Genomic DNA, 12753 nt, shown 5'->3' on the forward strand with positions numbered 1-12753 from the left:
GAATTTTGTCCCGCAGGAGTTCTTTTACATGCCAGTATATCTACTGACTGAGCCTACCGCATTTAAGCACACTTAAATGCCATCGACCTAGCCCGGGATCGAACCCGCATCTTTAGGCATAGAAGGTCAGCGCTATAACAACTCGCCAATCAGGTCGACGCTGCAGTAGAGGGGAAGTGGAGATGAAAATGGGATTTTAATTGAAATAACAGGCATAAGAGCTATAGCTATAATAAAATGTGTCTTGTAATTCAAAATACACAATCAAATAGTGGTTTCAAATTGAATGCTATATCGTTTTAATTGAAAATGTTGTAGTTTGTTATTGAAAGTAAAAACCTAGAAGAGTCAGTTACACAAAAATCAGACGCGGCTTGAGGCAGACTTCGGTGCACCCGGTGTCCTCTGGAGAGCTGAATTATCCAGAGATTCCTTCCTTCTTCGAATAAGAAGTCTAGTCCGTGAAGGGGAAGATGGTTTCCTCGTTCAAGGTGTGCGCACAGAGACCCGATTCAGGACTGACGGACCGCGAAGTCCCAGAGGACGTGGAGGCGTTGAGCTCCGGGGAGCTGGTGGTGAGCCGCCTCAGCTCCTCCGACGCCGAGGACACGGACGTGTTGGAGCTGAAGTTGTGCTCCGTCGGCTCCGGAGGAATGTTGGGCTGGTACACCTGCGAGCTGGAAGACGCACCGTTGCGGTCTCGAGGCACTCCCGCCTGCGCCGCCAGTTGGTACACCTGCTGCATGAAGCTAGTGGTGATGACGCTGTGCTGGGGGGCGATCATGGCGTCGGACATGACGGCCAGACGCACGCAGTCCCCGTAGTTCATGAGGGTGAGCGCCAGACCTGCGTAACAGAAGGGCACCTTACTCGTTTTGGAAGTAAGGAAAGAACTTACTAATGGTGTGTTAAATGAACAACTTTAAATAAAGTAAGGGAGACTGTTGTACCTTTAGCATAGTGTACCTGTGAACATTTTTTGTTTTTTAATTCTTGCTGCTACCTAGAGGACTCAAACTGAAGTAGATTGTAGAGAAAGCCGCTAAGTAGCTCTGGTCGTAGTTTCAGTTTGATTTATTGCAAAGTGTGAGTTCCGTGGACAAAAGAATTTTTTTAGAACCAAAAGTAAACATTTCGTTCATTGATGTATGTTTTCTAACACAAAACCAGATTGTATTTGTTACTATCTATCAAGTACGGTGTGTTCCCTATCATCTAGTGAATAATAACATATTTTAATTTGCATGATTTATTTGACTCTCTTTGTTTTCGGAGCCGTATTTGTTTAAAAGTGCACCCTCTTGTACCTTTGAACACAAAACATCTTGTACCATGGAACATATTCCAAATTACACGATACTATCGGTTTTTGTTTTTATTTTATTTTAAGGTCATGTCACGAAGGAAGTCTGGAATTAAAGAGGTCTCCAATTGATTCGGATGCCTTGAAGAAGGGTGTTGAAGCAGTTATTGCTCCTCCAGGAAATAAAATCTAAATCAGAGAAGCCTGCTCTAGTTTATGACTGCAAATACATTTTAAATATGATTGTCAGTTTTTACAGCTATATTCCCACCTATATTCCATGTGTTCCAACTTACAAGAGGGAATGTTCCAAGGTACATGATCCTGTTGTACCTTTGAACACATTACATATCCCTTCATTTTATTTTTTCCATCCTTAATAGATCTGTAAAACAGGAAAATACATACAGGAAGTTGTAAAGGAATCTTCAGTAATTATTTCAAGCATTTTTTCATTTAAAAAATTTTATTTACCTAAATTAAAAAAAAATAAAATGTGAAAAGTGTTTAAAGGTACAACAGTCTCCCCTACTGTGTTAAAGGTTGATGTACGCCATTTTGCATCAAAAAGTAGATTTTTTAAAAACTAAGTTCATAATTTAGTTTGATGTATGTATCGAATATGAATGAGGTCTCGCCCACCTCATTGCTTATTACATGACTAGTGTGAACTAGTCGATTTGTTTTATTACCATTAAGTACGAGAAAAATTCGTACCGGCACCGGGAATCGAACCCAGGATCTCTCAGCTGTGCGCGCTGAGTACTCTTAACCAACTGGGTTCGATTCCCGGTGCCGGTACGAATGTTTCTCATACTTAATGGTAATAAAACTAACCGACTAGTTCACACTAGTCATGTAATAAGCAATGAGGTGGGCGAGACCTCATTCATATTCGATACATATATAATGTTAACAGTTTTCAGAAACTGTTGTTGAATATGGCCATAAAGTCATTTAATATGCGCTCCTGTATATATATATGACGTGCATCGTCTTAAGTGCAGCTAGTAAGGCCGTAACATAACATAATACTACGAGAGGAGTTCGGCCGGCGTCGTGGATCGTGTCCCGGCATGGCTCAGTTGGTTAAGAGCACTCAGCGCGCACAGCTGAGAGGTCCTGGGTTGGATTCCCGGTGCCGGTACGAATTTTCCTCGTACTTAATTAGTTTGATATGTTAAGAATATATTCCCCAAGTTTCATGTCTATATTCAAATTACAAATGCATCTAAAAATTATTTTTGTTTTATTATGCACAGGGCTACGGGCTATTCCATATGAAATCGATCAGTAAGAAAACCTCGCAAGGTGCTGAGGAGAGTGCATTTGCAAAAATATACTATGGAAAGTCAAACGGTTTTCGTGTTGTTGAGCGACAAATTTAGCGCATTAAAAAAAAAAACAAGCCTCTTTCAGCGCTCAGAACTCTGGAACCGCTTACTGCAGAACATTGAACGAGAGCTCATTTTGAAGCTGACATTTGGTAGGTTATGATAAGAAGTAATCCTTATTTTTATTGTACACAGAGAGACAGATAATCTGATTTTACTTACTTTTAGGCTTTTTGCCCATTTGTAAAAATGTAAAAAAATATTGAGAAAAAACCTTGCATTATTAAGAGGGATTCGGCATTGTTTGCTTAGTGTCACGGCAATAAGTTTCGGGGGTATTAAATAAACTAATTTCACACGCCTAGACTTGAAAGGCGCAACACAGAACACACTAGCCGAGAGATGAAGATAAGCGAGCATTGGGCGTCATTTTACTCCTGTGTTTATGAAAACTTGTGATAAAGCTAGCCCAGCTATGCTACACGAAACATCACGTGTTTATTTCTCCTGGCCTTGCTTGCCTAGGCTAGCTCCCGCCTCAGTCAGCTGGTTACCTTACGCGCGTACTATTTATTTTCTTTATTTGATTTTTCAATACTTTCTTATTAACGTTGCACCAGTAAAAAATATGTGTTTATTTGTACTTTCAATGCGGAATCTAACCATATATTTTAAAAATATTTTTTCGTGGGCAAAGGTGTCTTAATTAAGAAAAATCTAAATTTCTCCATTTCCATAAAAAGTAAGAAAAACTGTTTACATGTCAATATAAACTTTAACTTTTCAGCATCAAAATAAACCATGATTTTGATCATTGGGTGAAAGGGTTTCGGAGCCACAACAGTTTAAAGTTGCTAATTTTATGAAAATACGATAAATTAAAATATTTTTAATTTAAACACTATGAAGTTCTGATGCCTCAAACTTTGCACAAAGCATTGTATCATAGTTGTCTACGGACAGAAAAAGTTTAATTGTATTTAAAAATTGCAAGATCAATTTTCTCTATATTTCGGTCGATTTGAGATGGAATAGCCCCTACGCTCCCTTCGTGAAGTGCAGAATTGCAGAAAATTAACAGTTTTTTTAATTGATGAACTAGTGGACTTACTCGTGTTAAATGTCGTGTTTTTTTTAGTCTGTACCGAAAAACATTTACAGCGTTTTGCTGTTTGATTCAAGATGGCTGTGGTGACATGACTATCAGCGCATTTCCTGTTTGTCATAAATAAAGGAGGAAACCTTTTCTTTTTGGTCAAGTTTTCATATCTTTATTTAGTAAGAACGTTTTTGTTTTTCAATTTTTCGTAACTTACACTTTTTAGTATACGGAATGGAGATTTTCTCCTAAACCGTTGGAGTTATTTACATGAAATTTGGCACAATAATTGTTTTAAACACTACAGTGGACATTTCTGTGGAACAGTTTTTGCGTAAGTAAGTTAAGAGTGAAAATATTCAGACTTACATGCTTGAAAAAGTTAATTTTTTCGTAAATAGGCCTATACTCATAGGAAAAAAATGTATCTTACAATTTAAGATATCTAGACAAATTCTGTCCCATAAGATTCTTTAATAGCATCCCAATAATCACTGAAAAAAAAATGCAAGTTCATAACAGCAGTAGGTTTTGAGAAAATGTTCCTTATGACTTTAATGGTTTCACAAAAAAAAAAAAAAATAGCATAAATGTGTCAATTATTAATACATTTTCTTCAAAATTATAGGACTCATTCCTTCAATACTTATTTGTGTGTGTGTGTGCAATACTTGAATACATTATCTTTGAAATAATTTAAGTTATAAAAAATATTGCACTTTACAAAATCTTCGCATAGATCCCCTTCGAACCATGGGACTGAAGGGATATTGTGACTAGTTTCGGCGTGGTTTCCATCATTATCAAACTTCTAGCGAGATTTTGCGAGTTTTCAAGCCTCTTCTTACCGGGTTTCTTTGTGGGGGAGGAGGATGTGTAGGTGCTGTGCTTATAATTGGTGGTGTTGTGTCAACTGAATTTCAAAACGGACCTCTTTTCGATACAGTACTCACAAACTCATCCCCACCATTACCTACACATCCTCCCCGTCACAAAAACATCCAGCAAGAAGAGGACAAAAGAAAGAACCCCTTTATTTTAATTTTTAGTAGGTTATTTTACGCCGCTCTATCAACATCTTAGGTTATTTAGCGTCTGAATGAGATGAAGGTGATAATGCCGGCAAAATGAGTCCGAGGTCCAGTACCGAAAGTTACCCACCATTTGCTCATATTGGGTTGAGGGGAAAATCCCGGAAAAAACCTCAACCAGGTAACTTGTCCCGACCAGGGCCACCTGATTTCGCGGCCAGGCGCGCTAACCGTTACTCCATAAATGTGGACGAACCCCCTTATGGTACAGTTAGGTATTTAAAAATATTTCCAAGTGAGAGTCATTAGTTACTTAAGAAAATCGTACTCACATATATTTGACTGCGGAGTTCTCCAGTACAGGGCGCTCTCAATTTCCTGACCCCAAATTAGTCTTTTACGGGACTCATCCGTTGCCTCTGGAGCCACTTCCGTCAGAGTGACAGCATATCTTCTGGACAAATAATTTAGTATAATCCGAACTGCCAATGAAGGCAAGAGTCTGGTGATATAACCGCCGTCAAGTTGCCAGAGAGACGCTTCGTAAATGGCCGGCTGCTTCCTACGGGCCTCGGCCAGTATCCGTTGTATCTCTTGAACGCTCTCTTTGCCATCTTCATAAATTGGAGAAGTCGGTAAAGCGAGACACAGAAGTCCTCGACCTGAAGGCGGTCCTGGGCTGTCATCTATCCCCCTGGACGTTTGCATCAGACTTTCTAGCGGGAAGTACCTAGCTGTGGCGAGAACAGAGCCGGGCACTGTTAGACCGAACTGGCGGAAGTATTCTCTCATCGCACCGGAAACAGCACTTATCACAATCTCACTAGTGGAAGCTCCGATCGAGGTGCCGATTTTACGAATCGTGTCCAGAGGTATCGGGTCGGTCCAAGCCACTACTTTTCGGCCACACAGTGAAACAGTCTGTAGCTGGTGCATCGGGTCGCGATGGGAGACCACCAGCTCTTCTATCAACATTCTCGGAGCAGTGTAGACGATGTTCGCCAAATTGAAGAACTCTTTGATGGCTGCAATGATCATTGCACAGTAGTTGAACGTCATTTCGGTTATTGATTTCGAGTAACCGAAGTTCTTGTCCCGTAGCACGAGTGCTCTTACTTCGCAGACTATGATATGGGGCACGGTTATCGTACAAGTGTAGCTGATACACCAGAAGAAGCTGAAGCCGCACACTATAAGTTGTTTCGGACTCAGCGAGTTGAGTATGCTTGAACTGATGAACTGAGGTGTGCACTGACGTCGCTCGACTTCTGTCGTAATGGTCGGGTTTATGTTAATTATCTTCTTGAAGACCGACATGTCCTTCCTTGTCAGTGACCACAACTCCTTCAGTATGGACACTCCTGTTATGAACGTGACAGCCGCACACACCTGAATTCCTGGGGAAGATTTCAAGATTTCTGGGTTCTCCACTGGGTCATACAGAGATACCAGCTGGTTCCAGCCGTTGCTTATGACGTCACGTATGCTGTTGTACAGTTTGGGGATTGCTACCGGTGTGGGGAACAGTTCTGTGAGAGGACTGTTTGGCAGAGGCTCTTCTATGGGGTTTTCGTCGTCCTCGTTTAGGCGTCGTTTGAACACGTTCGGTCGGTCAGGCCCGATGAGCAGCAGGTCTCCCAGGCCGAGGCCTTCTTCTGACAGCAGCAGGTGATGGATGCGAATCAGGAAGTAGAAGCGCTCCTCTTGACCCAAATAGCTCGGGATGAGACTGATCTGCCAGGGCGGAAGCTCAGGTGGCAAGTACTTGGACACGATGTCGCTCACGTACTCCTGCAAGTGGATTGATTAGCAAACATTAAGAACAAAAATTGTTAACGTAACGTAGTATGCTTTAAAACAGCCATTGAGAAGAACAGTCTTGTAAAACAGCCAATAAAGACAAAAATTAACATGACGTAGCATTCTTTGAAAACAGCTATTACAATTATTCCGATATCTTTGTATAAAATCTGACATTGCTTCTACTTTTAATTCATTACATTTTTCTTCATCTCGTTCCTGATCATGTAATGAATAGTATACTTCGCACGAAAACATGACGACCTTCCCTCATCCCCTTCACCAGTTAACTGCAGGCACGCGCAAGGGATAAACCCTTAGCCGAGTTGCCAATTCTTGAAGTCATTGTGATTTGCGAACGTTTTTCAAACTGTGTTCCGTGAAACCGCGATTTTAGAAAGACTATATTATCTTAGTAAATATATATCTTAATTTATAATTACTAAAACAAAATTGGTATGAAAATGAACAAACTTATTTTAAAAACACTTTATATTTATATTTTCACTAACATGTTTTGCCTAAATAAACAAAAAAATGCAGAATTCTATAATAAGTGTTAAATTCTCACGTTATTAAAGTTCCAGAATTTTATACTTAATTAAGAATGTTGCGCCGGTAAAATTTTCTGAAACTGTGATCATTGAATAGTTATAGAATTTATAGTACGAAAGAGTAAAGTTAGATTTTATCAGCTTCGCCTTGGGTGATAATTTCCACGAACGTATAAAATCTGTTTACTCTAGTGTGCTATACAATATTTTATTCATTACTAGTATGTAAATTTAATTTTAAATTGTAGGGATTTTCTTTGTAATGTGTTGTTGGCGAAGAAGTTCATTTACATTCATTTTAATTAATGCTAATATGTTGGTTGTTATGTAGAGAGTGATTTAAAAACATTTAATTCACTGCTGTAAGTTAGAAAACTTTTAAGCACTGCTGTGAATAATGTCATTATTTAGGTTGCTAAGGACGGTGTTGCTGTTGGCGATATCTCTTTCGCGTACTGTTCACATACTGTTCGGCGAAGTAAATCACGTATAAAATCGTCTATCTTACCGAATTCTGTTTTAATTTGTTTATTTTCTCTTTAGTTGGTGAACCGTAATTCTTAATTTCTATGCCCATATATCCAACTCCGCCTGTTGCGTCCGATGTTAAGTGATTAAGATGTATACTTATTAAATTGCCTGAACTTTCGATTACTTTATGGATAGAATTTCTAACGTTAGACACAATTTTAACACTTTGTTTTCTTAGCTACGCTCCTCTGCAAATAAGATACTCTGTTTTCTTCGACGGTGTTATTTGTTGTTCTTGTCGTGATCTTCAGGTGTATCAGGAGGCCTGGCTGCGGATCATCTGCTCCAACACTCATTAATCATGGCCGGAATAAATTAGACATATTGAGGCGCACAACGGTATAAAACAACACGTCGACAAAGACACTGAGAACGGGTGAAAGCCATCAGGTAAAGGCAATGGCTGTTAGATTTGGCAATGCTGGGCTCTATTGTATTTCTGCCACGCGGCTAGGGGTTGAGTAGAGGATGGGGGTTTATGAGGGATTACACAATTCCAAGAAGAGAGGCCGTCATGTTTCCGAGCCAAGTATACACAGCTATTCGCCTGATGAATCGAATTTCTGAACTCTATAATCTTCTTTCATCTGTTTTTTTCTTTTCATGGTCGAGGCCTCTTACTCACATAATATTCCAATATTAATCTTGTATTGTAGATACGTAATCTTATTTGTCTGTGAACATTTGATTTGTAACACTCGTTGCTTTAGTCAATTTTGTTATTTTTGTTGGCATATCTTTCTCGGCTTCGTAAGATAGAATGCAACCTAAGTAGGTATAATTCCACTTACTAACTTGTCCTGATAATTATATTGTTAACACTTAGTAAGCATCTTCTTGCTGCGTAGAGTACAATGCAGTAAACTGAATAGGCCTATTGTAAGTTTATTACAAATGTTCCGAAATTGTTACCGTTTTGTTTCTCTTCAAATTTGTACAACCAGTTACTTATTTTGAGATGTTTTGTCACTTTCTTCAATCACTAAATATATTAGACAAACAGTATATTATATTATTACTTTTTTGTGCCTGTTGTCATCTTATCTTTGTACTTGTATTTTTTTCTCCCCTTTTTTGCATTTATGTTTTTTGTATTTGTAATTTTATTTCTATTTCCTATTTACTTCTTCTTCTTCTCTGCATTTGTTTTCAAAATAAACCTATTTGTATTCTGGTGGTGTGGTAGAGGAGGCCTATGACTTTAACTCCTTCAGATTATAAATAAATAAATAAATAAATAAATAAATAAATAAATAAATAAATAAATTAATAAATAAATAAATTAATTAATAAATAAATAAATAAATAAATAAATAAATAAATAAATAAATAAATTAATAAATAAATAAATAAATTAATTAATAAATTAATAAATAAATTAATAAATTAATTAATAAATTAATAAATAAATAAATTAATAAATTAATAAATAAATTAATAAATAAATAAATAAATAAATAAATTAATTAATTAATTAATAAATAAATTAATAAATTAATAAATAAATTAATAAATTAATAAATAAATTAATAAATAAATTAATAAATTAATAAATAAATAAATAAATAAATAAATAAATAAATAAATTAATTAATTAATTAATAAATTAATAAATAAATTAATTAATTAATAAATTAATAAATAAATTAATAAATAAATAAATAAATTAATAAATTAATTAATTAATAAATTAATAAATAAATTAATAAATTAATTAATTAATAAACGAACAAACAAACAAACAGGTAAGCAAGCAAGCAACTAAATAAGTAAATAAATAAATAAATAAATAAATAAATAAATAAATACATAAGCAAGTAAATTAATAAGTAACTAAGTATGTAAGTAAAAAAATATTTTACTTCTCATAGTGTATTTCCCACCGAAAACCATGCTATTCTTTTTTCCATTGCATATTTTCATGTCTTGTAGGCCTAAAGCTATCTTTATAATGAAAAAAAAATCTGTATAATGGAAAGTGTAATTATGTCATCTTCGTGGCATACTTTTTTGTTATTTCGACTTATCAGTAGCAAAATGTCAGTAATAGTAGAAGTGCCATTAAGTGAATGCAGACGGTACTTTATTGAATTATGAACGTTAAACTCTGCACACTTCTACCTGTGCAGGCGTGCTACGTCACTGCTTTGACAATGATTCCCGTGCTCAGAGTTATTGTCATGTTCTGCACTGATGGTACACTGACTCTTTTAAGGCATATATTTTTAGTTTCTGGTTGAAGATCTCGAGTCAGTGACTAAAGAATGAAGTCTTACCTGTATGTTTAAGTCGTTGACAATTCTGCCACGGAAGAAGCCGCTGCCCACAAGCAGGTGGTTGTCCAGGGAGAATGAATTCGACTTCACCCACGCGTATCGACCCCATTTTGTTGTCAGCGAAGTCTGCAGATGCGGGAACATCAGCTTCCCGTCTTTATTTCGCTTCTCTATTATCTGTTCCTGTATACAAAACACTGCTTCAATTTTCGTACCATTACTCAAACCTGATTTATAATAATTGCAGAATACGAATAGCAAATTTTCAAAGATATGTGCTGTGAAAGGATGGCCAAGTATGGACGAAAAAGATTTGCATATCAATTAATAAATTAAGAAGGAGTACATCCGAGTGGTTAGCTGACAACAGCCTATGTTGCAAACATTGTGTTCTCTGACAGTCCTTACATTTATGTTTCAAGAAATTTTAGATATAATAATTATTTTATGCTCGACCATGCCGAAATGTAGTAATTATACACTTGGTAGCAGTCCTTTAATGCATGTCATTAAATTATACCTACTCATTAAAGTACAGGTGTTCAGCCAATGACGAGTCAGCTTTGTACCGTTATAAAACCTCCGCCAATGACAAGTCAGCTTTGTACCGTTATAAAACCGCAAGTATCGATTATTCTCGGATATGCAGTCGAAAGAGAATTAGCGAAAAGTCACGGAGGCTGGAAATCCAATACTGTCGCAGAAGGTTATGTTCTGTTACTATAATAATTAGCGTTAATTGTAAATAATATTCAAATAAATTCAATTTGTCATCTCGTTTTTCAATGTCTAATTTAATTTCAATGTTATATCAAAGTTAATATTTAGTTTACTCTGTAGATTCTTATAGGCTGTCAAGGTCAATGTGGACATCTGTTCCTCGGAAAAAATCAATACTTTCGCGTCTGCGCACATCTCACAATTTACGAGGTATTGCTCAAGGTCAGTTAGATACAAATAAAATGAATAATTTCAAGTTAGAAATATGGTCGAGCATAAAAAGTCGTATGAAACTCGCCTATAATGGTAATTAAGAAGCTCGTATGAAAATTATGAAACGAGCGCAAGCGAGTTTCATAAACATCCGTACTCGCTTCTTAATTACTATCATTATAGGCTCGTTGCATAATGTACTATTTCGATACTGTGCCTCAGAAAAAGAAAATGTTTGTGCATAGTGATAGAAGGAAGAAAGTAGAAAGAGCAAGAATAACCATCGAACGCTGCATTAAGTTAGTCTTATGTAAGTTGTTGGCTGTTAAAATATCGGTTGGATTTTACTCAGTTATTAATGTACCGGTACTGTATATACAGCCGGAAGGCCGTGTGTTCGATTCCCGATGGAGTCATTGATTTTTCCATTCATCTAATCCTTTCTTCCAGTGTGTACTCAGCCTCTAACAGAAATGAGTACCAGGGGCATTTTCTTGGGGTAAAGACGGCGGGCAAGTAGGACTGATATCCATACTGCCATTAAATGCCGATTGTCTGTGAAGGTGGGAGTCACCCTCTGCCTTTACTTTACCTTTATACTATTTACAATTAATAGTTGTAATTTTATAATAGAACTAATGGATTTAATACAATATAAATGCAACATGTGGTATTCGTAACATATGACCGGGAAAAAAAGTTAATACAATACAGGATGATTCGTTTGGGAAGATACAAAATAAAAACGCTGTGACATGAGAACGGTTTCTGTTTATTTGTCTGTAATTTGCAAATATATACTAGAAGGATGGGAGGGCTTACAAATTATAACTTACGTATAATTATATATAACAGAATTCACATCGTGTGGATAATTCCTGTCATGTGTGATATAATATTACAGGGCAGAATTTTTAAAATAAGGTCAGTTTTTGCTTTGAGATAATCAATATTCCTATGCTGCTGTACATAGACATAATTTTTTACAGAACCTCAAGCACATAAATCGGGTGGCGTCAGGCCTGGAGAATTTTCACGCCACATAATTGGCCTCACCAGTTCATGTCACATGCTGTTCAGAAAATCATCAACTTCTTTTCAGTGAGGTTATGCCCAGACTGCCAGAACACCGTGTCTACTTGCCATCCATTTCTGGACAGTCACAACGCGTGGGCTAATGTCTAACACATTTCATGCGGTTGCGGTAGAGTTTTAGATAAATTTGACAAGTTGTGTATGATATAGCCATCTCTAAAGACTGTCGTCTAAAATTTGTAAGTCGGACCTCTCTGAAAACCACAATTACAGTGAAAACGACGCTGAACTGATGTTAAATATTTTCAAATTCTGTAAAACAACACGTGCATTTAGCTAGTTGCCTTGCAGTAAATGGCATTTTTATTCAGTCGTTGCTAAGAGATAATCTGATTTCTTTTGTTCGTAAAAGGAATGATACAAAGCTCTTGTGTAATTTTAAGTTTTGTATCACTGCTGATATAATTTATAGTGATTTTATTTTGACCTCCCAAACGGAACATCTATATTTTATACGCAGACTACAACCGGTGTAGTTACTTCGTTGCCTAGCAACGTCTCAAACCAAATTGAATTGCGGCATGCGCAGAAACTGGCAATATACCTGTAGTCTGGCCTTGATGAGTTCGGGCTGGAAGCGGCCCTTGACGGTGAGCAGCAGCGTGATGATGCCCTGGTTGCGCATGGTGTCCGTCGCGGTGCGCACTGTTACATTGCGCACGAACTCCAGTCCGGGAAACAGACGCTTTAGCACCCCCAGCCAGAAGCTGCGCGTGCAGTTCATAACTGGGGAGAGAACACAGCAATGGCTTTTATTGTCTAGTATGGAAGAATTGCAAGGTTTTCTACGGATTTAC

At 37.0% G+C, this 12753-nt stretch overlaps 1 protein-coding gene across 4 annotated transcripts in view; it reads right to left on the reverse strand.

Moving 5' to 3' along the window:
- Window positions 1-222: 222 nt before the first annotated feature.
- Window positions 223-12753, reverse strand: part of LOC138702092 (uncharacterized) — a 42154-nt gene continuing 29623 nt past the window's right edge. For all 4 annotated transcript variants that reach the window (XM_069829649.1, XM_069829652.1, XM_069829651.1 and 1 more), the window contains exons 3-6: window positions 12501-12682; window positions 9929-10111; window positions 5100-6558; window positions 223-846 (exon numbers count right to left, since the gene is read on the reverse strand). In XM_069829649.1, the coding sequence (XP_069685750.1) occupies window positions 455-846; window positions 5100-6558; window positions 9929-10111; window positions 12501-12682 (2216 nt within the window). In that variant the 3' untranslated portion in view covers window positions 223-454. The remainder of the gene's footprint in view (window positions 847-5099; window positions 6559-9928; window positions 10112-12500; window positions 12683-12753) is intronic.

Source organism: Periplaneta americana, chromosome 6, assembly GCF_040183065.1.
Source record: "Periplaneta americana isolate PAMFEO1 chromosome 6, P.americana_PAMFEO1_priV1, whole genome shotgun sequence".
NCBI classification, from domain to species: Eukaryota; Metazoa; Arthropoda; class Insecta; order Blattodea; family Blattidae; genus Periplaneta; species Periplaneta americana.